This window comes from Coturnix japonica, chromosome 17, assembly GCF_054131305.1.
Source record: "Coturnix japonica strain WE chromosome 17, WE-NBRP24, whole genome shotgun sequence".
NCBI lineage: Eukaryota > Metazoa > Chordata > Aves > Galliformes > Phasianidae > Coturnix > Coturnix japonica.
In genome coordinates, this window is record NC_140679.1 from 14999399 (window position 1) to 15024950 (window position 25552).

Consider the following 25552-nt stretch of genomic DNA (forward strand, 5'->3'; position numbering starts at 1 on the left):
AAGAGGGCTCAACTTCCGGCATGGAGGCAGGCCGCAAAATGGCGGCGGGGCCTCCACCCATAACCCACCATTACGGCCGCATTAAGGCGAGTCGTGTGATGTTTTATCCACTTTTATTGTCGGCAGAGGTTGATCCGGATGCATAACACTGTCACAACGGCACGGAGAGCAGCGTGGGCCCGGCCCAGAACCGGGGGAGAAAGAAAACACGGGACCCCCCCCACACACACACACACTGTGGTATGAAGGGACCCCGCTGTGGTGTGAGCCGGGCTCTATGTACAGTATTGACGTCCATTGTACACAGCGGTTAAATAAGCGCAGTGTGTTTCTATGGGGCTGGGACGGCAATAGGGGGGGCAGTATGGGGCTGGGGGGGGGTACGGGGTGTCTAAGGTGCACGATGTGTGTGTGGATGTGGGGGTTTTTGTTGGTAAAATGGGATAAAATGAAATAAAAACCAACTGAGAGTGAAACCAACAGGCCCCTGGGGTTGATGGCTGCCATAAGAAATGCTTCACGTTGTCCTTATGGCACTGAAGGGAGCAGCAGCGAGGTGGTTCCGTCTGATAACAGCTCTGGGTCTGCACGGTGTAACATGGGTCTCACAGCACCTCTGTGGGCACAGAGCTGAGGTCAGAACTGGGGCACAGTCACAGAGTCACACAATGACCCGGGTTGGAAGGGACCTCAAGGATCATGGAGTTCCAACCCCCCTGCCTGGCAGGGCCACCAAACATACACATTTACTACATCAGTTTGCCCAGGAAACCCCACAGATCCCCATAGAGACCCCATAGATCAGGTTGCCCATGGCCCCGTCCAACCTGGCCTTGAACACCTCCAAGGACGGGGCATCCACAACCTCCCTGTGCAGCCTGTTCCAGGGCCTGACCACTCTCCTAGTGAAGAACTTCCCCCTAACATCCAACCTAAATCTTCCCTCTTTTAACTTCAAACCATTTCCCCGTGTCCTGCTATTATCAGCCCTTTCCAAGAGTTTACTCCCCTCCTGGGAGTAAGTTCCCTTCAGGTATTGAAAGGCTGCAATGAGGTCACCCCGCAACCTTCTCTTCTCCAGGCTGAACAAACCCAACTCCCTCAGCCTGTCCTCATAGGGGAGGTGCTCCAGCCCCCTGATCATCTTCCTGTCCCTCCTCTGGACCCTTTCCAAAATCTCCATATCTTTTTTGTACTGAGGGCTCCACACCTGGACACGGTACAACAGATGGGGCCTCACAGGAGCCGAGAGGGACAATCACCTCCCTGTCCCTGCTGACCACCCCTCTCCTGATGGAGCCCAGGATCCCATTTGCTTTCTGGGCTGCCAGAGCGCACTGCTGGCTCATGTTGAGTTTCTCATCTACCAGGACCCCCAGGTCTTTCTCTGCTGAGCTGCTCTCAAGGCACATCCAGCCCCTGCTCCCCCCGTGAGCTCCACTGCCCCTCACCTGTGACCTGGGGGGGTTTGACCACCGCCTGCTTGAGGAACGGCTCCTTGTCGCCGAAGGGGATGATGCTGCTGGGGCTGCCGCTGTGGTGGGAGAGCTGCAATAGCTCTGAGGAGCCCTCGGGGCCTGAGAAGCCGTTCTCGTGCTTGCTGGGCTGCACGCCGTTCACCACCGGGGCTGCCACGTCCTTGGCTGGGGAGCTGTGGGGCAGTGGGTTGGTTGAGCTGGGTCCTGCTGGCCCCCTGCCCCCTTTTCCACCCCCGTGCTCACCTGGGCTGCAGCCCGTCGCCTGCTGGGCCCTTCAGTGTCCCCAGCGTCCCCGTGCTCGGTGTCTCTGTCTCAGGGAGCTCCTCTGCCTTTGGCATTGGCCCTGCTCTCTTCTCACCACCTGGAGGTACAAGCAGAGCCCTGCTCAGCCCCAAGGAGCAGGATGGGGACAGGGGCTGTGGGAGCTTCCAATATTGAAGCAGGAGGGAGCCGTGTACCTGTGCCGTGCTCCTGCTCTGCTGCTTTCCCATTCACTATCTTCTTGTCTTCCTTCTTCTGCAAGAAAAGGAGAGCAGTGAGGGCTCCACGCTGTGTGCCATCCCCAGGAGCTCAGGATGAGGAGTGCAGGACAGGCACCCACCTTGGCATCTGCTGCATCCGATTTGCGTGTCCGCTTCATGATCTCCTCCAGGCGCTGCAGGGCAGACAGGGGCTCACACGCAGCCCTCCCCAGCAGGACCCTCACCCTGCACTGGGCACCCAGCAGTGCCCCCAGCCCTCACCTTCTTTCTCTCCAGCCGCTCCTGCTCCTCACGCTGGAAATGCTTCTCCCGCTCCAGGCGCTGCCGTTCAGCTTCTTCACGTGCCTTCGCCTCGGCCTCTTCTCTCTGCCAAGTCAATAGAGACAGGTGAAGTGGGAACGGTGGGGACAGGCTTCATCTCATCACCCATCCCATCCTTCCTCCCCGTAGCCCCACACCTGTCTCTGCAGCCTCTCCATCTCCTCCCGTTCTGCCCTTGCTTTCTCCTGGGCCTCTCGCTCCTCCTGCAGCTGCCGTTCCTCCTCTTGCTGCCGTGCCAGGGCCTCCCTGCGGCTCTGCTCCTCCGCCGCCCGCTGCGCCCTCTCCTCTTGCAGCCGCCTGTATGGACACAGGGGCCTTCATTTAGGTGGGGGGCACCAGGGCCAAGGTGGGGTCCTTGGCTGGTCACTCACCTCTCCTGCTCCTCCTGCTCCCGACGCTCCCGTTCCTCACGTTCCCGCTGCTCACGGGCCTGACGCCGTTTCTCTGCCAGCAGTCGGGCGGCCTCCTCCCGGTCTGTAGTGCCAGCTGAGGGTCTGCTGGGGGGGCTGTGGGCTGTGGGGGCTGTGGGGTGTGAGCACCATCAGTGCCGTTCCCACTCCTCCTGACCCCTAACCATGACCCCTAACCACTATGTACCCACCTGCTGCCAGCTCTGTGGAAGCTCTGGGTGGTTCAGGGGTTGCTGAGCCCTTCTCCTCCTCCTTCTTCTCGCGCCCCTTGGCCTGGCCATCCTGCTCACCCCGCTCATCCCGCACCTTGCCCCGCACCTTGGGGGAGGAGTGGGCACTGCGGGGCAGGGGCGGCTTGTGGGGTGAGCCCAGAGCTGGACTGGGGGACGCTGGGCGGGTTTTGGGGGTGGCAGGGGATGAGGGACGGTTCTTGGGGCCTGGGCTGCAAGCAGAACAAGAAGAGATATCAGCAGGATCCCCATCATGGCCAAGGGGCTGGGCAATGTGCAGTGCTGGGTCCCAACCTGCTGTCAGCTGTGGGCAGGAGCCGGGGCTGTGCTCCAGGCAGCGACTGCCGCTTCTTGAGGCTGCGCTCGCGGGACAGCGCGCTGCGCTCCTTGGCATTCTCCCTCTCCTTCTCCTTCTTCTCCTTCTTCTTCTGTGCCAACCAGACAGAGACAGCATCAGCACCACAATGATGGGCTCAGACAGGAGCTGGACATGGGGTGTCCCAGCAGAAGGTGGCACTCACCGGTGAGGACTCAGCACGGCGCCGTGGTGTCACATCAGGGCTGCCAGCGGTGCCCCTCCGTCGCTCCCAGCAGCGGTGAGGCAGCCGGTGGTTGTGGCAGGGGCTGAGGGGGCTGGCAGAGGCCGAGCGGGGGCACACGGGCACTGCAGGGATGGGAATGGTGGTTATAGGATCCCAACGTGGAGCACTCCCAGCCCTCTGCCCCATTCAGTTCCGTGCCCCCCATGCTCACAGAATCACAGAATGACCCGGGTTGGAAGGGACCTCAAGGATCATGGAGTTCCAACCCCCCTGCCTGGCAGGGCCACCAAACATACACATTTACTAGATCAGGTTGCCTAGGAGACCCCATAGACCCCATAGATCCCCATAGAGACCCCATAGATCAGGTTGCCCATGGCCCCATCCAACCTGGCCTTGAACACCTCCAAGGACGGGGCATCCACAACCTCCCTGTGCAGCCTGTTCCAGGGCCTGACCACTCTCCTAGTGAAGAACTTCCCCCTAACATCCAACCTAAATCTTCCCTCTTTTAACTTCAAACCATTTCCCCGTGTCCTGCTATTGTCAGCCCTTTCCAAGAGTTTACTCACCCTGCTCCTTGCCATTCCCAGCCAGTGTCACGGCGCTGCGGCTGCGTGCCAGGAAGGACAACGTGGGCGTCATCAGCCGGTCCACTATGCTGCTCTCCCAGGGACTCAGCTGCAGGCTGCGGTCTGCAGAAGGAGAGCAGCCCTTAGCACTCCATGGAGCCCTGCAGCACTGACACCAACCCTCTGCTTGAGCCCCACAGCTGCCAGATCCCCACTCCTGGCACTGACAGTCAAGGCACAGCACTGAGGCAGGATGACGACGTATGCCCACAGCAGCATTCCCCCTCTCCGTGCACCCTGTGCCAGTGACACTGAGCCCACAGTGCACTGCAGGGCTGACACCGTGTGCCCCTGCACCAAGGGAGAGGGGCTGAGGCCACCATGCAGTCACAGGAACCAGGCTGGGCTTGATGGTGGCCCCCATGCATGCTGCTGGCCCAGCTGGGCATGGTGACACTGCCATCTGCATTGCATTGCTGCCCCAAACACCCCACAGCCATATGGACTGAGATCGATAGCAGCCCTGTGCCCCCCTGCTGCTGGGAGGGGACAGAACACAGACACTGGAGCAACAACACTGGGCACTGCGTCCAGCTCCAGACCAAGCGTTGGCTGCTCAGCACAGCCCCGTGTGCCCCCCCTGGCTGAGCCCCAGCATGAGGCCGGCAGAGCTGCCTGCATCAGCTGCTCCATCTATTTATACCATCCGGCTCACAACCATCGCCAGGCAACTCAGCAGCACAACAGCACCCAGCCCCACGGCTCCAGCAGCTCAGCCAGACCTCAGCGACCTCATGGCACCCAGCGCTGCACCCACAGCACTAAAATGCACTCCAAGGTGTCACAGTGGGCACCAGCCCTATAGAGGTGGTGTGAGATGCATCTCACACAGCCCTATAGAGGCCATAGGGCACCCAGTGCCATCCTGGCGCCATCCACCTCCCAGCCACTCTCCATAGCTGGGTAAGGAGCTGGCGCCAGCCTCCTCCAAAGCTCCTCTAAAACAAACAGCACACGGCTCCTCCTCTCCATGGGCACTGTGCATGACCTGGGGGGGTCCCTATATGGGGTGAGGGGGCTGAGCCGTGCCCCCCTGCACTGCAGGGCCATGCAAAGGGCTCTTACTTCTACTGGGAGAGTTCCAGAGGGTGGCAGAGGATTTGGAGAGCCGCTTGTTGATTATAGAGTCGACGTGTTTGGGGAGGTTTACGGCGGACACCGAGCAGCGGCTCGCACCTGGAGGAGGGAAAAGACACAGGGCATTACAGACCGGGGGCCGGGGTGGGTCCCCGCATGCAGCATGCACTGACATGGGGCAGTGGGGCTGCGGGGTGGTGGGAGGACGTGGTACATAATGGTGTGCAGGACAGTGCCTGTGTCATGCAGGGGACATGCAGGGATCTCAGCTCTGGGAAACACAGCCCCGCCACTGTGGTGTCCCCAAAACAGACCTGGAGCCAGGGGATTTCAATGGCTTAGGGGCAGATGGACACAGGATAGTGGGCTCACCAGGACCCTACAGCAACATGGGGTGGGGGACAACAAGGAAGCTGGGCAGCCAGAGCCCACTAATGGAAGAGGGAGCAGCCAGGTTGGAGGACAGAAGTGGCAGGGAGCCCCATACAACAGTTGTGCATCCGTCCCCTAATGCTCCATGACTCTCATAGGGCACCAAGTTCCTGTGTGTGCACCCTGACCATGCACCAACAACACCCAACGCCGCACATACAGCCACCCCACGGCGCAAAGGCACCCAGAGAACTGGAGACACAGCACTGCCCATCAGCTACAGCACAGCCCTGTCCCCTCAGCAGCACAGTGACCCCATGGAGAGGAGCCCCACACTGAGCATCCCACACAGCCACGCATGGTCACCCCCATGTTGGCACCGCATGCAGCCGGGTGCTGTGGGGACACATCACAACACACACCCTAACACCAACAACAACACAGCGATGCCTTCACGGAGCTCCAAGCCCCACACAACGTCCCTGCATAGCGCAGATGGGCACAAGCAGCACAGCCCATGGAACAAGGAGAAGCCACGGGGTCCCACTGGGCCCCAGCACAGCACGAGGGGCAGCAGAGCGATGCTGCAGGAGCTGAGTTGTCCATCCCTTCATCCACAGCCCCGTCCTTGTGCACTCACCATCCTTGTGTGCAGCAGAGCCATGGTGCAGGGCTCCTGCCCACGACCACCGCTGCTGCCGGATCTCTGCCCACGTCTTCTTGGCCGAGCGCTGGATGGCCGCCTCGTAGCGCTCCTGTCCGGGAGAGGGATGGGCTCAGAGATGGGGATGGGCACAGAGATGGGGACGGGCTCAGAGATGGGGATGGGCTCAGAGATGGGGATGGGTTCAGAGATGGGGATGGGTTCAGAGATGGGGACCTTCAGTGGGCAACAGGGCTGTGACGCCCACCCTAATGCACATAGATGTGCCCGATGACTCCCAGCTGGGCTGCTTCAGACCCCATACTGAGCTCACCCACCCCTTCCCACCTTGTTCTTCTCCAGCTTTTGCCTCTGTCGCTCCTCCAGCACCGCACGGCGTTTCTCTGCCCGCAGCCTCTGCTCCTCCAGCCGCCGTCGCCGTTCCTCCAGCTGCCTTTCCCGCAGCACTTTGGCCTTCTCCTCCTTCTCCAGCCACAGCGCCCGCTTGGCCGCTGCAGGGGGGAGCCCACGTGGAACAGTTACAGCCCAGCCAAGGGGATGCAGCACCCCATGCACACAAAGAGCCCCCGTAGCAGCAACGTGGGGCTGAGGGTTGAGGGTTCCCCCAGCGCATGGGGCCGGCAGCATTGCATGCAGCGTGATGGCAGGGAGGAGTTAGGGAGAGGACAAAAGGGAACCGGGAGCCCGCGGAGCAGCTTGGAGAAACAATGGGGGAATGAGGGTGGAAAGAGCGCGGGGATGAGGGGGCCCCATGGGCAGCGCGGGGGCTGTGCAGCCCCACACATCCATGGCCCCACACATCCATGGCCCCACACATCGCTGCCCACTTGAACCCACCCAGATGTGGGTGAGAAACCCCCAACTTTGCGCAGCGCGCCCGGAGGGGACAAACCTGCAAGTGCATTGCTTGCACTAATAGCAGCTAATGGGATTGCTATGACCCAGCCAAGCTCCTTAGCTCTCCCGCCTGCCCCTTCCCATCCACTTTCCCTCCCAGCCCCACTCCTCACCCAGGTACTTGGCCCGCTCCTCTCGCCGCTCCTTCGCCTGCCTGTGCCGTGCCTGGGCCTTCTGAACATCTGCTGTGGGGAGACACGGTCAGAGCAGAACAAACTGCACCTCGGAATGAGGGGCCCCATGTGAGCAGTGGGGCAGACAGCTGCCCTCCCTCCCACCCCCCTTCTCCAGGACACCCACCTTGCTTGGGCCTGGGGCTGGCAGCTGAAGATGGCGATGCAGCAGCTGGAGTGGCACGGTCACCTTTGGGGGGTACATCCTTGGGGGTCACATCTTTGGGGGGCGCATCCTTGGGGGCAACATCCTTGGACGGTGTATCCTTGGGGGATGCATCCTTGGGGGGGATATCATCCTTGGAGGGCGCTTCCTTGGGGTGAACGTCCTTGGAGGGTGTATCCTTGTGGGGCACATCCTTGGGGGGCTGGGCTGTGCTGCCTGGGGGGCTCTTGGCATCGGAGGGTGCCCCTTTGCCAGCAGTGGGGGTCACGGTGGTGCTCCCATGGGGCAGTGTCTCCGCTGAGCACGGGGCAGTGGGGACGGGCAGCGGGTGGCTGGCAGCGCTGGGTGATGCCTCTTCTTTGGGTTGCTCTGTAGTGCGAGGATGGGGGGGTGCAGGGGGGGTCTTGTCACACCAGGGTGGGACACTCTCTGCTGAGGGAGCCACAGCTGCAGGGAGGGGTGACACGGGCTGAACTGGGGGGGTCACGGCTGTGGGAACGGGGCAGAGCTGTCCTGGAGGGGGGGTGGCCATTGGGGAGGGGGGCACGGCTGGGAGGACGGGTCGGTCACACTGCAGGGGGCTGTCTCCATGCAGGGGGGGGGGCAGCACGTTGTCTCCCATCGGGGACGGTGTCTTCCCTGCAACACAGAGCAAAGCAGGTCAACTGCTGCCCCAGTCCAAGCAGGAAACCCCACATCAGGCACTGGGGGGATACAGGCACTTCCCAAAGGATGCAGGGAGCTTCCACTGTATTGGAAGGGTGCAGGATGGGCGCAGGCTGCCGGCCTGACGTCACAGCACAGTGCGTGTCCCCGCACACAGCCATGAACTCATGGCCCAGGAATGCACACGAGGCCGCCACCACCACCAGAAAACAACTCCTCCCCGAGTGTGTGGGGCTGGGAGTCCACTCAGCTCTGTCTATAGACCCACATGGAGCACTGGTACGGAGCGCTGACCCATATGGGGGTGAGCTGTGCAGGGCGCAGTGCAGCAGGAGCACCCTGCAGGGAGCAGCATGATGCTCAGCCTGTCTGCACTGTGCAAGCAGGACCACAGCCCCAATTTAGGACCACAGCCCCAATTTAGGACCACAGCCCCAATTCCTGTGCAGCAGGAGGGGTCAATGAGTCTCCCCAGTCCAGCCCTATGGGCACAGCCATGTACATGACCCCAGCTCTGACTGCAATGAGGACCCCGGGGACCCGCAGCCCCACGGGGCGATGTCCTGCAGCACTCAGCTGTGTTTGTGGAGCTCTCTGCAATCTTCAGAGAGGGGCAAAGTATGGGCTGTGCAAACACGGCCGGCGCCGCTCCTTCACACTGTATCTGGATGAGCACAGGGAAAGCTGCACCCCATGGGGGGCTGCACCCAACCAGGACCCCCCTGTGGGTGTATGGCTCCCCGGATGGGCTCAGCACAGGACCGGCCCCTCCTGCTGCTTTCCGGCTATTTATGCTGCAGGAAGGAGGCTGTGTCCTGCTCCCACAGCCCCAGCACAGCCAGAAAGGACGAGGGCTCCCACCCATCCCCACTCCCACCCGCAGGCACTGCAGCAATGCAGCCCATGGAGCCACCAGCTGAGCCGGGACGCCATTCAGGCTGACACCGAGCAGCAGATGGACATCCCAGCCCATCACTGCAGTGCAAGGAACAGCACTGAGTCCTTACAGCCACCCATGGCCACAGGGCACGGAGCTGCCACGCAGCCCACAGGCAGGATCCGTCCCATCCCAATGGCCATAGGGATGGCAGCGCTGTGGGGCACGACCACAAACCCCACAAGCCACAGCCCAGGAGCAGCCCTGCACCATCTGTCCCTGTCGCTGCCATAGCACAGCAGCTGCCCTGAAACCCAACGCTGGGGCATTCCAGAAGGGATCAGCTCCCAGCCCCAAACACTGCGCCCCACAGCCCTGCTGTCCCACAGAAGGGACATCACAGTGTGCAGTGGGATGTGGGATGGGATGGGAGGGATGCTGGACATGGAGCATGCCATGCCTCGAGCTGGCCCTGCTGGAAGAGAGCTGCAGTGCTGAAGCCCACCCAGCTCTATGGGTCCCTGTGCCACCAGCACACCCATGTGCCACCCAGTGCCACCAGCACATCCAGCCCAGCACGAGGCCAGCGCTGCTCAGCCAGGCGGAGGCAATTCCCAGTGCTATGAAGCGAGAGCACATCAAAACCCCGAGGGGGTGGAGAAGACGAGCAGCCTGAGCCCAGCGCTGCAATGGGGCCCTGGGGGGCTTCCCATTGGGGAGGGCAGGGGGGGCAGCGCGGTGTCTTCACCTCGGCTCCCCCCGATGTATCCTCACATACACGGCCAGCACCAGGTTGTTGCTGGGACATTGGATGGGGCTGACCCTAGCCTGGAGGGGGGGGATGTAGAGCAGCTCATCCATAGTGTCCCAGTGTTGGGACCATGGACTCAGAATGCTTGGCCACCAAGAAACACATCCCTGCACGGGGTGGGAGATGGCTTCTGTGATGCCCAGGGATGAGTCCCTGGTGCAAAGCTCAGCCCCAAAGCCACCAGTGGCTCCGCAGGGCTCAGTGAGGACACACACACACACACATGTCCTTGGGGGACTCAGTTGTGTCCCAACCTCAATGGCAGCACCACCAGCCCCACAGGGACACAGAAGATGGGGAAGGCTGAGACTCCAGAGCTGCTCTGTGTCCCCATCAGCTCCCAGTGCCTCCTGCATGGAGCAGGTGTGGGTACCCAGCAGGGACAGGGGCTGCTGAGGCCACCAGAGCCCCCTTCCCTTCCACTGCACAGCACTGTGCTGTGCCCACCCCCACTTGGCTCCTGGGGTGGTGGGCACAGTGAGTGTCCCCTGCACGTCCTTATCAAGGGGTCTTTGCTCCTGCCTGGGAGCCAGCACTGCAGCGGGGCAGAGAGACACAGGGAGCAGGGACACTGTGGCCAGCAGTGATGTGGGGAGCTGGAGAACAAGGGGAACTTGGGGGATGGGATCTCACAACCACAGCCGGGGGGTTTCCAAGGCTTAGAATACACCCAGAGGAAAGCAGAACGTGCCAGGACTGCTGCTGGGCTCCATCACCCCCAATAACAGGGCACAGGGCTGTGGGCAGCACCTGGCTGCCATCCGTCTGCACAGCAGAGCGAAGACAGGAGCTGCCCACGTCCTTGGGGTGACCCCACAACAGCCAGCACAGCACTGGGGAGCAGCACTGCAGGCAGGGCAGGGGCTGTGCTCTATGAGGGGCAGAGCTAGAGGAGAGCACCCCCAAAACATAACTCCTATATGAGATGGGCACTTACTGGGTGCTCTATGGGATCCCTCATGCACTGCTCGGTCCCCAGCCCAGCTCACAACCAGCTGAAGGCCAGACCGACTATTTTGGATGTGGCACCACGGGACTGTGACTGTCACATCGCTGCTCCACACGTCACATCACGTTGGCTCCATCGGGCTCTCCCTGCTCTCCCATTGCTGCCACTGGCAGCCGACCAGCTGCCCCGCACCCCGCTCTGCCCCTGTGCCAGGAGATGGGACCCAAATAAGCCCAGCTCTGCATCCCACTGCTGGGCAGGAAAGGGGAACACACTGGGCCTGCTGCACATCAATACATGGAGGGTTACCCGACCGAGGGGTGAGCACAGAGCTCCCTCATCCCCGGGACCCTCCGATGCTCACGGGCAGCGCTTTGGGGGCTGCATCTCCGTCCCTCGGGCCCTGCAAGGCGCAGCGATGATGCTCGGCGGTGTTTGCGGATGGGGGGAGCAGCGGGTGGGACGGAGACAAGATGTCTGCAGCGCTGTAGGGCGAGCACTATAGGGCGAGCTCCGTGCGCCCCTATAACCGCCGCACGGCACCGGGGCGACACGCCGCCCTCCCCCGCTCCCGATGAATCACAACGCGGCGCTGAGCGGGGCCGGGGGGGGCTGGGGAGATGATGGGGGGGGAGGGGAGAGCTTCTCCTCTTCCTCCATCGGGGGAAGCGGGGCCACAAAGGGAGAACGGCCCGGAGCAAAGCGGCACCGCCGCCTTCTGCCCGTTCACACCGGAGTTCAGCCCGGGGCACCGGGAGGGCACCGCCGGGATCCGCTCAGCCCCACCCGGGCCGCCCCCGCCCCGCAGCGCTCCGTGCGGAGCCGCGAGCAGCGGGTGGGGGCGATGCCCACGACTCGGGCTCCCCAAGGGCTCGGGATCCAGCGCTCCGCGGGGCCGGGGGCTGCGCTCCCTTCATTCCCCCCCCCCCCCTTCTTCCTCTTCTCCTCCAAAATGGAGGGGCGGCCCCACACCGCCGAGCTTTGTCCGCTCCCGGCCCCGCGTTGCGGGCGGCCCCTCCGCTCCTTCCGCTGCCCCCACCCCCCTCCCGTTCCCGCACCGCATCCCCCCGGCTCCGGGGCCACCGCCCGCACCGCTACGGAGCACCGAGGCCGCGTCCCCACCCGCACCGCGATGCGGCCCCAACCACCCCCCTCCCCGCCGCCTCCCGCACAGCCGCATCCCGCACCCCCGCCCTCCCCAATCCCGCATCCCGCATCCCTCTCCCGGCCCGTTTCCCGCAGCCGTACCGGGCTCAGTTCGGGGTTGGGGCTCCCGCCCGGCACGGCCGCTCTCCATGGCGCGGGGCGGTGCAGGGGGCCGGGCCGTTCCGAGCTGTACCGCACCGCCCCGCTCCCCCCCGACCAGCGGGGGAGGAATCTCGGAGCTCCCCGCCCCGACCCCGACGGCACCGATGGGGATGGGATGGGATGGGGATGGGATGGGGATGGGATGGGGATGGGATGGAGCCGAGATGCTCCGCCCGACGTCACCGCTCCGGGCCCCGCTGCCGGTGTTAGAGCCGCAGCTCAGCCCTGTGCTCGCCCACCTCCATCCTTTCTTGTTTTCTTCCCAAGGTTGGGGCTCACAACCACGCTCATCTCTCCCAGCATCACCTGGAGCCCGTCCCCAACGCTGAGGGTGGAACCTGCCCTGCCTGCACAGCCACCAGCAGCATCCCCGTCCCCACAAAGGGACGCTCATTTCCATCCCAGAGCTCCATCTCCACTATTTATGGGGCCTCACCCCCATCCCTTTTGCCTCCTGCACCCCCCAGCACCGGCTCAATCAATGCAGCACTGCATCAGACCACTCCACATCCCACCTCCACCATTACAACAGGGACACCCGCTGGGCCACAGCACCTTTGGGTGCAGGAGGATGCGGTGATGCACAGTTCAGGTTCCCGCAGGCATCGCCCCATTGGAGGCGCCTGTTTTGGGGGTGATGTCACTGCGAGGCCAGGAGATCCCCTGCCATCCCAACTCCTGCCAAACAGGTTCTCCCCAAACCCTGGCCATGAATGTGCTCCTCTGACTCAGCGATCGGAGCAGGCCCAGAGCTATCAGAGGGGTGACGTGGGGCTGGGGTCACCTCTGTGCATGGATCAGATGGGGTCACACAGCTTGGCACACCCTTGGGTTGGAACCAGCAGGGACCCACATCAGAACTGTGGCCCCTCTCTTGGCATCACCAACTGCACCCCATGGGCTCCCGGCCTGGCTCAGAGCTGGGATTTTCCCCATATTCCCAGCAGCTGCACAGCCCCAAAGGGATGGGATGGGATGGGATGGGATGGGATGGGGCACAGCCCCACTCAGCACCTCACACAAGCTGCCATCGATTGCTCTGCTGCAGGCACATCCCGTGGATGCTGGGAACTGCTGCCCTTCCCGAGCTCATGGAAAAATCAATGAGCTCATTACAATCACTGCACAGAACTGCACCGCTTGGCTGCGCTCCCCAAAGCCCCCTGTGCTGCCCAGACCCCCCCGGCCCATGTTACGACCCCCAGCTCTGCTCCATAGAGATGGGGGCTGCCACAGGTCCCCCCCAGCCCAGCCCCAGCACTGGGGTTTGCTCCAGAGCCTCATCCCAACCACTCAGTTTTGCTGCCCCCGGGGGTGCTGAGCACCCCCAAAATCGAAGGGTAATGACGTCTGCAGCACTGCCCCGTGACTGGGGCAGGATGGGTGCAAACAGGGATGGGAGAGCAGCAAACAAAACCCTGCTGGAGGGGCTGACATCATGGAGCAAAGTGCTGCAGGACTCCCCATCCTGACCCCTCCACCTCACATCTCTTCCAGCCCCAGGCTGCTCCCACCCCATAGCTCCACATATCAAGGCCAAGCTGAACCCCAAAACGCTGACCCTGATTGCTATAAGATCCTGGGGGTGAGCTGCTTGCTATGGGGCTGCAGCCTGGCAGGAGCCGGTGATAAATGGGCCTGCATCAGGCTGAGCCCTGCCCTGCCCCAGCTCTGTAATTACCCCGGGCAGCATCTGTAATTAGTGCCCTGATGTCATGGTGCTGGGCCTGGGCTGCCTCCCATGGTCCCTGCAAGCCCCATCTCAACCTCCTGCCCCACGGCTCAGGGGTTGGGGGGGATTGTTCCCCCATAATGACACCCCCAGAAGATCCCAAACCCCTTGTGCCCCCCCCAGAACATGGCTGCAGCCCCACACCCATCCCATGCCTGGCAGCCGCCGGACCCACGTGTGCCCCAGCCCTATTTATAGCTGCCCAGCCGCCTGGGCCAGCTCCAGCACATTCCCCACACCGAGGGGGGAGCACCTCCCCCCAACTCCAAGCAGGACAGAGCTGGATCCATCCCCAGGAGGGAGGGCGGTTGCACAGCCCATGGAGCCAGCATGACAAGGAGTGGGGCCTGAGGGGCAAAAGTGAAGCATGAAATTGGCCCTGAATGGGGCAGAGCGCTGGATCTGACCCTAGAGCAGCTCTGGGTGCTCTGAACTGGAGCAAAGAGTGCTGGGGTGGCACTAGCACACAGCTATGGGCACCTATAGGGCATGCACACAGCATCCTGGAGAGCAGAGGGTGCTTTATTCCATTTATACTGTGCTCCCCCTGTCCTGCACAGCCACTGCACCTCATCCTTCCCTCCAGCTCCCCACACTCCAGGCCCCATCCCCACCTCTAGCAGCTGTGCAGCGCCCGGGCAGCCCCAGTGACACTGAACTTTGCGCTCAGCACCTCTGAGGGCACCCGTATCTTCTGCTCTGGCTGCTGCCCACCAGCAAAGAGGGTGAAGGCTCCGGGCTCCAGCTGCCATTGCTGCATCCAGACGGCACGCTGGGCAGCCAGCACCACAAAGGACAGTTTGGTGGCACCACCAGCTCGTACGGCCACGCGGCGGAAAGCCACCAGCTGCCAGCGTGGCACCGGCACAGATGGCTGCTCCCAACGCAGGTACAGCTGCACCACCTGCAAGGAGGGGGGCAGCAGGAGAGACCCCAGCCCCATATGAGCCCCAGCCCCATATGAGGCCCCCAGATGGCCATGGATGAGCAGAGCAGACACACTCACCTCCTCGCTGTCACGCGGCCCCGTGTTCTCCAGCACCACTGACACGGTGAGGTTGGCACAGATGGGCAGCACTGGGGGGCTCAGCACCAGGTCCCGGTAGTGGAAGGTGGTGTAGGACAGCCCGTACCCAAAGGGGTAGAGCGGGGCCTCCTGCCCATAGTAGCGGTACGTCCGACCCTCCATGGTGTAGTTCTCCATTGAGGGCACCTATGGGCAGAGCAGTGCCATCAGGTGTGAGCACAGTCCCCAGCGACTCCCCGTGGCCATGGAGGAGCTGTGCCCTGCCCTCACCTGGTGCATGCCTGCAGGCCACGTGGCTGGCAGCCTGCCTGCAGGGCTGGCCCCCTGCTCACCCAGCAGGACGCTGGCAATGGCCAGGCCAGTGGCCTGGGCAGGGAAGAAGCAGGCCAGGATGGCCCCCACACCATCGTGTGCCTGCGCCCAGCTCACATCCAGAGGCCCCGCGTTGAACAGCAGAAGGATGACGGGGTGCCCAGCAGCTTCAGGAGAGGGATTTCACTATGAGCACACAGCTGGCATTGCTTTGGGGTTGGGAGGGGGATGTGTGCCTTGTCCCCTACACACAGACCACGTGCAGTGCCCTACCTGCACGCACAGCATCCTGCAGCAGCTGCAGCTGGTGTCCGGGCAGGGACAGGTCCTTGCGGTCCCTCCCCTCTGTCTCCACATCTATCCCTGTTGGAGGGGGAACCAAGAGACACCACACTGCACCCCATCCCCACGTTCCCCACATGGCAGTGTCCGTGCCCTGTGCTCCCACCTACCCGTCCCCAGGCAAACCAGCACCACATCAGCTCCCCGCACCGCATCCTCCACCTCATCCCGTGTGTATACCCTGCACTGCGGCTCCCGGCAGCCCGCGGCAAAGCTGACATTGGCTGGCAGTGTTTGCAGCCCCCTCCTGTGTGGGGCAGAGTGGGGTCAGTGCACCATGGGGAGAGCAACCCATCGCCCCAGGGAAGGGCTGAGAGGGGCTGAGCACAGCTGGGGGCTCACCGTGGTGTGTAGATATACTGTGGCTCTGGCACCGGTGCGTAGTCCCCAAACAGCACACGGGGGTTGTCTGCAAAGGGACCCACCACCTGTGGATGGGAGAGGGGTGAAGACAGGCACCCACAGCCCCGTGCCAAAGAGGGGATGCACCACTGTGGAGCAGCCCAGGTCTCACCGCCAGGCGCTTGCCGTGCAGCTCACGGAGCGGCAGCGTGTCCCGCTGGTTCTTCAGCAGCACGAAGCTCTTGATGGCTGCCTCAAGGGCAAGGCTGCGGTGCTCAGGGCTCTGCACCACGCTCAGCTCCAGGCTGCTGTAGGGGTTCATTGCCGGGGGGTCGAACTCCCCCAGCCGCAGCCGCGTGTAGAAGAGGGGCCTCACACGGTCACGCAGCGTCTGCCAAAAGCCCAGCATCAAAGTCTTCATCACGCTTTGGGTACAGGACAATGAGGGAACAGGGCTCCTCAGCACCAACCTCCAGAGTGATGTTGCCCTTGGCCAAGGCCTCAGGGATGTGCATGAAGACGTTCTTCTTCATGCCGTAGGACAGCTCCAGGTTGAGGCCAGCGTTCACCGATGCTGGATTAGAGACAAAGAACCACTTGCCGTGGCCACGTGGCACCCGGGCACCCCGCTCCCATCACACCCACTCACCAATGGCCGTCTCCAGGAAGGTGTGTGTGTAACGGTGCCCCAGCAGGATGAGCTCCACAGCCCCTTCATCACTCACCACGTAGCCCTCGAAGCCCCACTCGTCCCGCAGGATGTCTATCAGCAGCTTCTTGTTGGCACAGGCAGGGACACCATTGATCCTGTTGGAGAGGGGACAATGTGGATGGGGTAGTGCCATGTACCCCCCCCTGAGCCCCCCATGCTCTGTACCTGTTGTAGCTGCACATGAAGCTGTAGGACCCAGCACGCACACACGCCTGGAACTGGGGCAGGAAGGTGGTGCGCCAGTCCCGCTCCAGCACCTGAGAACACAGTGGCAGAAACAGTCAGCACTTGGGGGGCACCCGCTGCCCTGTGCCCCCACCACACTCACCTTGGCATCAAAGCTGAGCCTGGAGACAGGGATGTTCTCAGGGCCACCGTGAACACTGAAGTGCTTGCAGCCAGCACTAGCCTTGATGTAGCGGGGGTGCTGACCCTGCAGCCCCTGCACGAAGCTCGTGGCCAGCTCTGCTGTCAGGTAAGGGTCCTCCCCATACGTCTCCTGGAGCAGAGGGATGCTGGGTCACTGCACTTCCACAGCCCTCCCACCCCCACAGCCCTCATGCAGAGCTGCTGCAGCACAGCCCTATGGGGCTGGATCCCACCCTGACCCCACCCCCATGCCAGCACCTGGTTCCTGCCCCACAGCGGGTGCCTCATGATGTTGAGCACAGGACTGAAGCAGCTGAGCCCCGTATGGTCATCGTAGCGGCCGGCAGCAATGAAGGAGTTGTGTTTGGCACGCACTTCGGTGGCCGTGGCGTTGGCCACTCGGTACACGAGCTCAGGGCTGCAGGGACAGCACGGGGGTGTCAGTGCACGCAGGTGAGCGAGGGCTCCACCCCACAATGGACACCACCAGCCCTCGTACCTGAAGGCAGCGGCCAACCCCAGAGCTTGGGGGAAAGCTGTGGCCCACCCGGGCGCCTCCGCATCGCCCCGCAGGCACTCGGTGTTCCAGTTGTAGGGCCCGATGCCCAGCCGTGGGATGGGGGGAGCGGGGCCGTTCCCCAGGGCTCCCCCTCTCGCCATCTGTGGGCCCACAGGCGCTGAGCAGGAGCTGAGGGCTGTTCCCCCACCGCCCAGCGTGCCCTCACCTGCAGCACCATCTCGGCGGGGGTCAGCCGGCCCAGCAGGTCCTCCAGGCGGCGGTGCCAGGGCAGCGTTGGGTCTCGGAAAGGAAAAGGCTGTGATTCAGCACAACCAGGACCCAGCACCGTGCACAGCAGCACCAGCACGGCTCCGAGCCACGCTGACACCACGCTGGGACGCATCGGGACAGCGGCCCTCGGGGTTGGGACACACGGGACAACAGCTCTGCACGGCATAGATCGGCTCAGCACATCGGGAACAGCCCCCTCCCGGCGTCCGCTGCGTGCTGCTGCTGGGGCGGAGCGCAATGCAGCCTGGCCCTAAGCCAGAGCAGGTTCGGAGCGCTCCCAGGCCACGGGGAATGGGAGGAGAATGACGGTGTGGGGAGAGCGAGAGGGTGCCGTGAGCGAGCCAACCCAAACAGCCCCTCCATATGGATTCTCCCCTCTTGTGCCCTGGTGCAGCCCCCATCTCTGCCAGGCGGCAGATGGCAGCAGCACGGCTGCGTTCTGGCTCCCAGCCCATCCCATCCCATAGAGCCCCTGGGCCAGGGCAGCTCCAACAACAGGAACCGGCAGAGCCACCCCGTGCAATCAGCCCGGCTCCAGGGAGCGCCCTGCTGCCCTGGGCTCTATCAGTGACACTGGGCTCTATTAGAGGCATTGCCCTGGGCTCTATCAGTGACACTGGGCTTTATCACTAACCCTGCCCTGGGCTCTATTAGAGGCTGCCCCGGCCCAGCCCCAGGCTCAGGGCACCACCTGCCCCACATTCAGCCCATCACACCTGAGATGCTTTGCCAGCAGGACAAACAGCGGCAGCACAGAGCTAAAAGCCAAGCCAGAACCACCAGCCCTCTGCCCTACATCTCCTATTGCCATCAGGAGCTGCTCAGGACGCCTACGGGCCTTGCATGAAGCTGATGCGGCCTACTTCCTCGCACAGACCCAGCCGCCCCCTCCCATCTCAGCGCCCGCCGGAAGCGGAGTCAGCTGACCGGCTCCGCGCGATGGGATTTGTAGGCGCACTGCGGTCACGTGACGCAAGGCATGCCGGGAAACATGACCCTCCCACGCATCACGCATGCGCACTCACCTCGCGCGTTGCACTGTGGGGCGCGTAGTTCTACGCTCGAAGCGCAGCGCCAGAGGGCGAAGCGGCTCGGACTACAAATCCCATAGTGCTTTGCGGCGTCGGTGTGTTGACAAGCGGGAGGGCCGGGTAGAGGCAACGGGCCGGGCAGGATGTCGCGCCAGGCCGGGCGGGGAACCGAGAGCAAGAAAATGGTAACGGCGGGGCCTGGCGGGGCCTGGCGGGGCCTGGCGGGGCCTGGCGGGGCCTGGCGGGGCCTGGCGGGGCCTGGCGGGGCCTGGCGGGGCCTGGCGGGTTAGGGGCCGGGCCCGGTGTAGGCCGCAGCCTGTTGTTCCTATGGCTTGGCCTACACTGCCCGCCCATTGATAGAGAGCCCTTCATAACGTCTATAAGGGAGTCGTTTGCAGGCTGGAGCCCATTGGGGCCCATAGTAGTGGGTGGGAGCTTCGTGCCTTGACGCTGTAACAGCCCGGGGTGGGAGCAGCCCCATCCCCTCCATCCCCCTGTTTCCAGCTTCCAGGAGTCTAAAATGTACTAAAATGGCTTCAATCTTTAGCAATAATGGACCCTTCTCTGCATGTTGGTTGAGTTTCGAGTTCAAGGAGACTTCCACTTTGTCATTCAGGAGTGATGTGAACTTAATTAAGCTCGTATCTTAACAGGATGAAGGCTGAGCTGGAAGTAAAGCAAAGCAGCACCAAATCTGTGTCAATTCTTTAGCTCTAAAATGAAGCTAAATGAGCAGGAGCTGCCTGGCTCCTTTGCTGGCCCATTGGCCTCATGAATGACAATGACAAGATGGGATTCTCTGCCTCTTCTAACAAACCCGGTGTCTCTATGTTGAGTGTCTGTCTTGGCTTCATGTGAACTTGTTTGCAATGACTTGCAATCAGTGTTGTCACTTAACTCTGATGTTGTCTCTTTTCCCTTCCTTTCTGCCCGCCCTGCTGCTTTCATTCTGTAGTATTGGTATTTGCCATTCATTTCACCTTCTGCATCTATGCATCTCATGGTAGGTGATAGGCTTTTAATCTGAGATTAGATTTTCTCTAATGTTTCTGATTGCTGAAACCAAAAGCAGAAATGAAAGTTACGATGGCTTATTTGCTCCTGAACGCTTGCTTTGGGTTCTGTGGAAAGCTGAAGCTTATTGTAGCTTATTGTAGCCTTTGTTTTGCAGCCTTGTAATCACTGATCTGCTTCATGGCTCCCAAAGGAAACGTGCTGTGAATCACAGGAGCTGTGGTGGTGGCTGTGAAAGGAGACACGATCCCATTGTGTCCTCTGTGCAGAGTGCAAGTAATACAGCTCAGCCTGGCACAGAGAGCAGGAATGCACAGCGTATCTGCTGACCTGACCTGGAACACTCCTTGCTCTTCCTCTTCTGGCTCTGAGGAGCTGATTGTAGTGTGTAATTTACATGCTTCTGTAACTTTCCAGGGTTGAGATGAGTACCACTTTTTCTTGGCAGCAGAATATAGGAGATCTGTGAATGGACGAGCATGTTTTGTCCTGCTGAAAAGACCATAAATGAGGTCTGCCCAACGTTGCCAATTGTTTCTGAAACAGAGAAGAGGCACAATCTGAGCTGCAGGACCCTTCACCTCCAGGTCATTGACTGAAAGAAATTCAGGTCCTTGGCAACTGCACTTTATTGCCTGGAGCTGGTCAGTACCATGTGTGAGATGACCTGGAGGTGCCCTTCCAGTTATCTGGGAGTGCCCTTGTTAAGGCAGAGCAATGCTAAATAGCAGCTCACAAGACATGCTGAAAATGACTATGGAGTGTGAACAGCTTTCTGGTTTGCCTCTTCAGGTCAGCTGTGGGGCATGCTAATAGCAGTGCTTCTGTGGAGAGAGGGAGAGAACAAAAGTGCTTGAGTGCTCTCTTGTTCCAAGCAGAAAGAGGATTTCTCTTTCCAAGGAGGCTGAAGTTGCCTTGCCAAAATAAGAGCTGGGACCTCCTACTGCACAGCAAATACCTTTGAGATGGCAGCTTTCTGTTCCCCTTCTCCAGGCCACCCGAAGCAGCAGCGCTGGATGTAGATGCAGCAGTGCTCTGTCGGTTTTCATTTTGGCTCATGCTAATTCCTTTTTACCTCTGCTTAGAACTCAGAGCTCTTCACGCTGACGTACGGCGCTCTGGTCACCCAGCTGTGCAAGGACTATGAGAACGATGAAGACGTCAACAAGCAGCTTGACAAAATGTGAGTGGATCTGCTGCAGCGGAGCCTTGTAGGAGCTCAAGTTTGCTATGGAAACAAGGCAGACTGAATTTTACTCCCCAGCTTTATGCATTTCTTTCTCCACTGTTGTCTTCTGTAGGTGCTTATTGTTTTTCTGAAGCCGTGCTCTTTAATCCATACCCTGTGTTCCTCTTTGTTCTCACAGGGGTTACAACATAGGAGTTCGGCTGATAGAAGATTTTCTGGCTCGATCCAATGTTGGAAGATGCCACGATTTCCGTGAAACTGCAGATGTTATTGCAAAGGTAATTGTTAGAGCCCAGCTCCGTTGGGCTGTTAATGCTGCTTGCATTTATTCCAGTGACACAGCCAGTGTGAGTGTGCTGGGTTTTATCATGTGAAGTCATAGGATTTCAGATCAGATTCTAGTATAAAGAGAGAAATTGAACAGTGAGAAATATGTTCTGAAATGTATTCAGTAGGCAGCCAATAACAGAGTGTAACTAGCATCCTTGTTCATATTCTGTTTGACATAACAGATAGCATTTAAAATGTACCTGGGCATCACTCCAAGCATCACCAACTGGAGTCCTGGAGGAGACGAGTTCTCTCTGATCTTAGAAAATAACCCCCTGGTGGACTTTGTTGAGCTCCCCGACAACCACTCCTCTCTCATCTATTCCAACCTGTTGTGTGGAGTGCTGCGAGGTGCCCTGGAAATGGTGAGCCAACATCTCTTTTCCAGCAGGATATGAATAATCCAGGTATCTGTAGCACTGATAATTGGACTCTGATCTTTGAAGGGACTCTGTAGGGGTTTGCTTGTCTAGGTAAGGTGCCTGCAGTCCACTGAAAGCCAAAACATAGAAAGAAGGTGTGATCTTGAGGACTAATATGCACTTTCCTAGAGCTCTGCATTGCGTATTGTGTCCTCAGAGTCCTTAAGCTGGAGCTTCAAGATCAGGCAAGAAGCTGCTACTATAAAGGAGATGACAGCTCTGCTTTTCTCTTCTGTCACCCAGGTTCAGATGGCTGTGGATGTAAAGTTTGTCCAGGACACGCTGAAAGGGGACAGCGTCACAGAAATAAGAATGAAGTTCATCAGGCGGATTGAAGACAACCTTCCAGCTGGTGAAGAGTGAATGACAACCCAACTTTAGGGCTGGAGGGGACCAGCTGGTGTTGGCCATTAGCTTTCATCACAGATCTGTAGGGATCTAGTACCCCTGTACATTCAGACTGACTCACTGACTGTTTAAGATGTTATTATATTCTTCTACTGTTACTCCCATTTTCTGTAGAGGACAATTATCTAGTTGCTGTTTGTTCCACAGGTTCATTCTGAAGCTTTTTCATAAGGTGATGTCGTTTTCATATCCCCCTGGGAACTCTTTCTACACTCAGTTTCTAATTGTGACCTTTGTTTGTGCAAGAGCTGCTGCTCAGACTCTAAAAGAGCTCCAGTCTGTCCAAACCTGAATCCAGGTTTTATAACTCGTATTGGAGACTAAGGCAAAAGAACCCACTGACTTTGTTAACTGCTGTCCTTAAGAAGGGTTGGTTAGAATTCACTTGGAGATAAGTGCATAGCATTTCTGTAGACCAAAGTAGCTTTCTGTAGTTGGTAGTAGTAAAATACAGGCTTGACACGAAGGGGAGGAAAGCATCACACAGCACTCAGATTCAGGAGACCCTCGTGGTTCTTTCTGCTGTTTCTCTTCACAGCATTGATGAAAGCAGACGCAGCATCACCTTCCTCCAACAGGACGTTGTGTGTAGTCTCACCATTCCCCTCTTGGAAGGGCAGAGCCAGTAAATGGTACAAGAAAACCACTGAGCATTTTAGATGGGAGAAAGGCACTCACAGCTCTAACAGCATTGCTATTCTGCAGCACATGCAGCCCGAGGGCTGTGTGCTGACTGCACAGAACCAGAAACTCAGACTAACAACTGGAAGGTATTAAATGCGTTTCAGCAAGTATTGCCTGCTCTCCTGTTACAGCATATAAACACTGCACGATGCGGAGGGGGCGGTGGGGGGATATTCTTACACAGATGTTTAGGCTGGAGCAGAATTTCCCACGTTACTTGAATTGGCAAACCATGGCAGCCTGCAACACCTGCTGCTCTGCAGAACAAAGGCATAAAGTAGCATTATATCATACAAAGCAAGGTGATGGGAAATCAGCTTCCTCCACCACCATCCTATCAAGGCAGAAAACAGTCAGATATTCAATTCTCGAATCACTTTACGTAGCATGAAGGCACAAACCTGCAGAGAGAACCAGGAGCCTGAAGCTGTTGTCTTAAGTGCTACAAGAGGGGAGCTGACCTGGATGCCTTTGTAGGTTTGTGCCTGAGTGTAAAGTGTGAGAGAGGAGGGTCCAGGTTGTGCTGCCATTTGCTGGGGGCCTCCATGTGAACACTGTCAGAACAGCTCACCCAAGGGAGTCCTCCACCCAAAGGGTTTGGGGTGCATAGGTAGAAAAGCTCAGATGTTTCTCATTGTTGACCATTATAAAAATCATTCGAAGGCTGCGTTTTAAGAGCTGTTGCATTAAAAGAATCCCGACGTCAACTGGTTTCCCTTTGCTTTCCTGGGTCAGAGGGGCTGCTGCAGGCAGTGTGGGGGTTCCTTCCTGCCCGGTGATGGGAGCCCAGCAGCAGGAATGTCTGCAGGGTGTGTGAAAGCTGCTGCTGGGGGCAGCGCTGGGAAACCAGACAGTCAATGTTTGCTTGTTTGAGCAGCAGCCTTTTTCTGCCCCATGAATACCCCATACGTGTACATCAGCACAGACTGCTGTCAGCCCAAGGCTGCCTTACAGCTCAGAGATGCTATTTGGGATCATTCACAGCAGAGAAAAGCCACATCGAGAGGCTGCTGGGCCCCTTCCCGTACCCTCAGCACAAGCACCGCACTCACCAGCTCAACCCAGGGCTCAAAGCACTCAGTGCGAGGGCAGAGGGTGACGGCCCCTATTGGGCTCAGGGCTGTAGAATGGGAGCAGAGCAAAGCAGAGCAGCAGTTTAGAGCTCACAGAGGCTCCATCCCAAACAGGAGGGGCCGGGGCCGGGCAGCAGAGCCGGCAGAGGGTGCTGAGAGCTCGCCAGCTCCAGCTCCAACCCGACTGCTCGCAGCCCCGGGGGCTGAAGGTGCGGTACGATGCTGCCTCTGTAGCCGTCCTGAGGGGTCTGCAGCCCCGGCTGCCCCTAGGAAGAGGATTTAAGCACGGCAGGGTTGTCCAAGAGCCCTGGTGACATTGCGTTTTGGGACTGGGCAGGCACAGCGCTCAGGGGCTGTGCCACCTTCAGTCCCATCCCATGGTGGGGGGGAAGGATGGGGAGCAGATGGAGGCTTTGCACTGAGGGGCACCGAACTGTTGGTGCCAGGCACGGTGCAGCCAGGCACCCTGCCAGCAGCTCCTGTGCTGAAGGGGCTTTTCCCCTTGGCTGGAGCTGGTGAGCATCACAGCATCACATGCTGCCTGCTGGCCTGCAGATAGAAGCGAGGCTTATAGCCAGCACAGCCCCAAAACACACCCAGCACAGCCCCAAAACAGCCACTGGCTGCCCCCACATCCCCTAGGCTGCTCCAGGGCAGGAGAGAGCTCAGCACCCTGCAGCTTTCTCACTGCTGCTGCAGCCAAATTGGCCTCTCCATGCACCCAAATAGGGCTGTATGGCACTGCAGTACTCACATGGGGTCATCGTTCCTCCATCACTAAGCAGCAGGATGTGTGAGCTCCAACCCCAAAGGATCCTAAGAGTCAGGACCCCTTAGATGGGTCAGAACCAGCCCAGGAACTCTGAAAGAACAAAAAGCAAAAATGGCATTAAGCAAATCAGAACTGTCTATTACCAAGTAGCTCACTGTAGGCAAGGGAGAACATGCAAAAAGCTCTGTTTGAAACCTACTAAATATTACCATGTGCTGTTTATAGGAAACAAATGGGGAAAGGCATGCTGCATCCATAAAAGCCCGAACATGGTTGGAGTTGGACTGAAGCCTTTCCACGGCTCTAGGTTATTGAATACCCTCCGCTTTCATGTGGTGCCAGCCCTGACCCCTGGACACATACCACGAAGGGGAAAGTTGACTTGTGGGAATAATAGACATTCCTGATGAGCAATTTAACCTGGCAGGAGGAAAGGCAGCTTTCAGCTCCTTGTATCTGTGTGATATCTGTGTGACAAGAGGGGAGAGCACCCCAAGGGGAAGGGGCTGTAGGACCCCAGGCAATGGGTCCCCTCTGCAAGACCATATCCTGAACCCATGCCCTGCTCTGGGTGGTGGCACTTGGATTTGCAGAGTTGCTGCAGAGAGAACAGGAGCTTTTCCATCTCTCCTCCTGCAGAGGAAGGGCCACAGAGCAGAGCTGGGCACACACTGCTGCTAATCCATCCCAGGAGGGTTTGAGCTCCCAGCTCTCAGGGTTCTGCTTCTGCTCTGCCACTGCTGGGATGGGGATCTCTTTGGGAGGGACACATTTCCAGCCTGCTGTCCTCACTGCTGGGGCAGCTCCTGCAGCTGTCAGCCAGATGTGCAGTGCTCACTGGGGCTGCATAAAGAGACATTTCACCCCCCTGCCATGGCTCAAGCACAGGGATGGCAGCTCCCCAGCAGGGTCTGCAGCCCAGGGATATTTCCCCAGTGGATATCTGTG

The 25552-nt window shown here is 59.8% G+C and overlaps 3 protein-coding genes across 13 annotated transcripts; 1 reads left to right on the plus strand and 2 right to left on the minus strand.

Moving 5' to 3' along the window:
• Positions 1 to 96: 96 nt before the first annotated feature.
• On the minus strand, positions 97 to 12059 carry MAP7D1 (MAP7 domain containing 1). Of its 7 annotated transcripts, none has more exons than XM_085518108.1 (18): positions 11996 to 12059; positions 7406 to 8083; positions 7219 to 7287; positions 6536 to 6699; positions 6185 to 6299; positions 5161 to 5271; positions 4036 to 4158; positions 3443 to 3585; positions 3216 to 3346; positions 2883 to 3133; positions 2653 to 2803; positions 2419 to 2578; positions 2222 to 2326; positions 2080 to 2133; positions 1937 to 1994; positions 1722 to 1839; positions 1452 to 1651; positions 97 to 616 (listed from the first exon to the last, which is right to left on the minus strand). In XM_085518108.1, exons 1-18 carry the CDS (start codon positions 12042 to 12044, stop codon positions 606 to 608), a joined length of 2691 nt encoding a protein of 896 aa, XP_085374234.1. In that variant the 5' UTR covers positions 12045 to 12059; the 3' UTR covers positions 97 to 605. The 7 variants fall into 7 exon arrangements, with proteins under 7 accessions (XP_085374234.1, XP_085374232.1, XP_085374233.1 ...); XM_085518106.1 differs by having other exon boundaries at positions 3216 to 3349; XM_085518107.1 differs by having other exon boundaries at positions 7219 to 7290.
• Positions 12060 to 14291: 2232 nt separating this feature from the next.
• On the minus strand, positions 14292 to 17871 carry LOC107323912 (uncharacterized). Of its 4 annotated transcripts, XM_015883431.3 has the most exons (14): positions 17617 to 17871; positions 17391 to 17551; positions 17150 to 17309; positions 16851 to 17021; positions 16688 to 16779; positions 16460 to 16617; positions 16281 to 16384; positions 15983 to 16201; positions 15811 to 15896; positions 15579 to 15715; positions 15400 to 15489; positions 15085 to 15293; positions 14794 to 15000; positions 14292 to 14691 (listed from the first exon to the last, which is right to left on the minus strand). In XM_015883431.3, the coding sequence occupies exons 1-14, from the start codon at positions 17845 to 17847 to the stop codon at positions 14404 to 14406; spliced, it is 2313 nt and encodes a 770-aa protein (XP_015738917.2). In that variant the 5' UTR covers positions 17848 to 17871; the 3' UTR covers positions 14292 to 14403. The 4 variants fall into 4 exon arrangements, 2 of the variants coding, with proteins under 2 accessions (XP_015738917.2, XP_085374240.1); XR_014935144.1 differs by lacking the exon at positions 15579 to 15715; XM_085518114.1 differs by lacking the exon at positions 15085 to 15293.
• A 952-nt stretch (positions 17872 to 18823) lies between these two features.
• Positions 18824 to 23466, plus strand: TRAPPC3 (trafficking protein particle complex subunit 3). 2 transcript variants are annotated; one of them, XM_032448964.2, is made up of 6 exons: positions 18824 to 18897; positions 19668 to 19715; positions 20812 to 20909; positions 21094 to 21193; positions 21428 to 21610; positions 21911 to 23466. In XM_032448964.2, exons 1-6 carry the CDS (start codon positions 18856 to 18858, stop codon positions 22028 to 22030), a joined length of 591 nt encoding a protein of 196 aa, XP_032304855.1. In that variant the 5' UTR covers positions 18824 to 18855; the 3' UTR covers positions 22031 to 23466. The 2 variants fall into 2 exon arrangements, with proteins under 2 accessions (XP_032304855.1, XP_015738919.1); XM_015883433.2 differs by lacking the exon at positions 19668 to 19715.
• Positions 23467 to 25552: the final 2086 nt, after the last annotated feature.

Bases quoted from the DNA above. Each gene is read 5' to 3' on its own strand.
- MAP7D1 (XM_015883423.3), bottom strand. From the start codon at position 12,044: ATGGAGAGCGGCCGTGCCGGGCGGGAGCCCCAACCCCGAACTGAGCCC. The intron at 3,134-3,215 runs GTTGGGACCCAG...TTCTGCTTGCAG, and splicing joins CTGCCCACAGCTGACAGCAG to CCCAGGCCCCAAGAACCGTC. The intron at 2,134-2,221 runs GTGAGGGCTGGG...TCTGCCCTGCAG, and splicing joins AGCGGCTGGAGAGAAAGAAG to CGCCTGGAGGAGATCATGAA.
- LOC107323912 (XM_015883431.3), bottom strand. From the start codon at position 17,847: ATGCCGTGCAGAGCTGTTGTCCCGTGTGTCCCAACCCCGAGGGCCGCT. The intron at 16,618-16,687 runs GTACAGAGCATG...CCTCTCCAACAG, and splicing joins TTCATGTGCAGCTACAACAG to GATCAATGGTGTCCCTGCCT. The intron at 15,716-15,810 runs GTGAGCCCCCAG...TGCCCCACACAG, and splicing joins CAGTATATCTACACACCACG to GAGGGGGCTGCAAACACTGC.
- TRAPPC3 (XM_032448964.2), top strand. From the start codon at position 18,856: ATGTCGCGCCAGGCCGGGCGGGGAACCGAGAGCAAGAAAATG. The intron at 21,194-21,427 runs GTAATTGTTAGA...TTGACATAACAG, and splicing joins CTGCAGATGTTATTGCAAAG to ATAGCATTTAAAATGTACCT. The intron at 21,611-21,910 runs GTGAGCCAACAT...TCTGTCACCCAG, and splicing joins TGCGAGGTGCCCTGGAAATG to GTTCAGATGGCTGTGGATGT.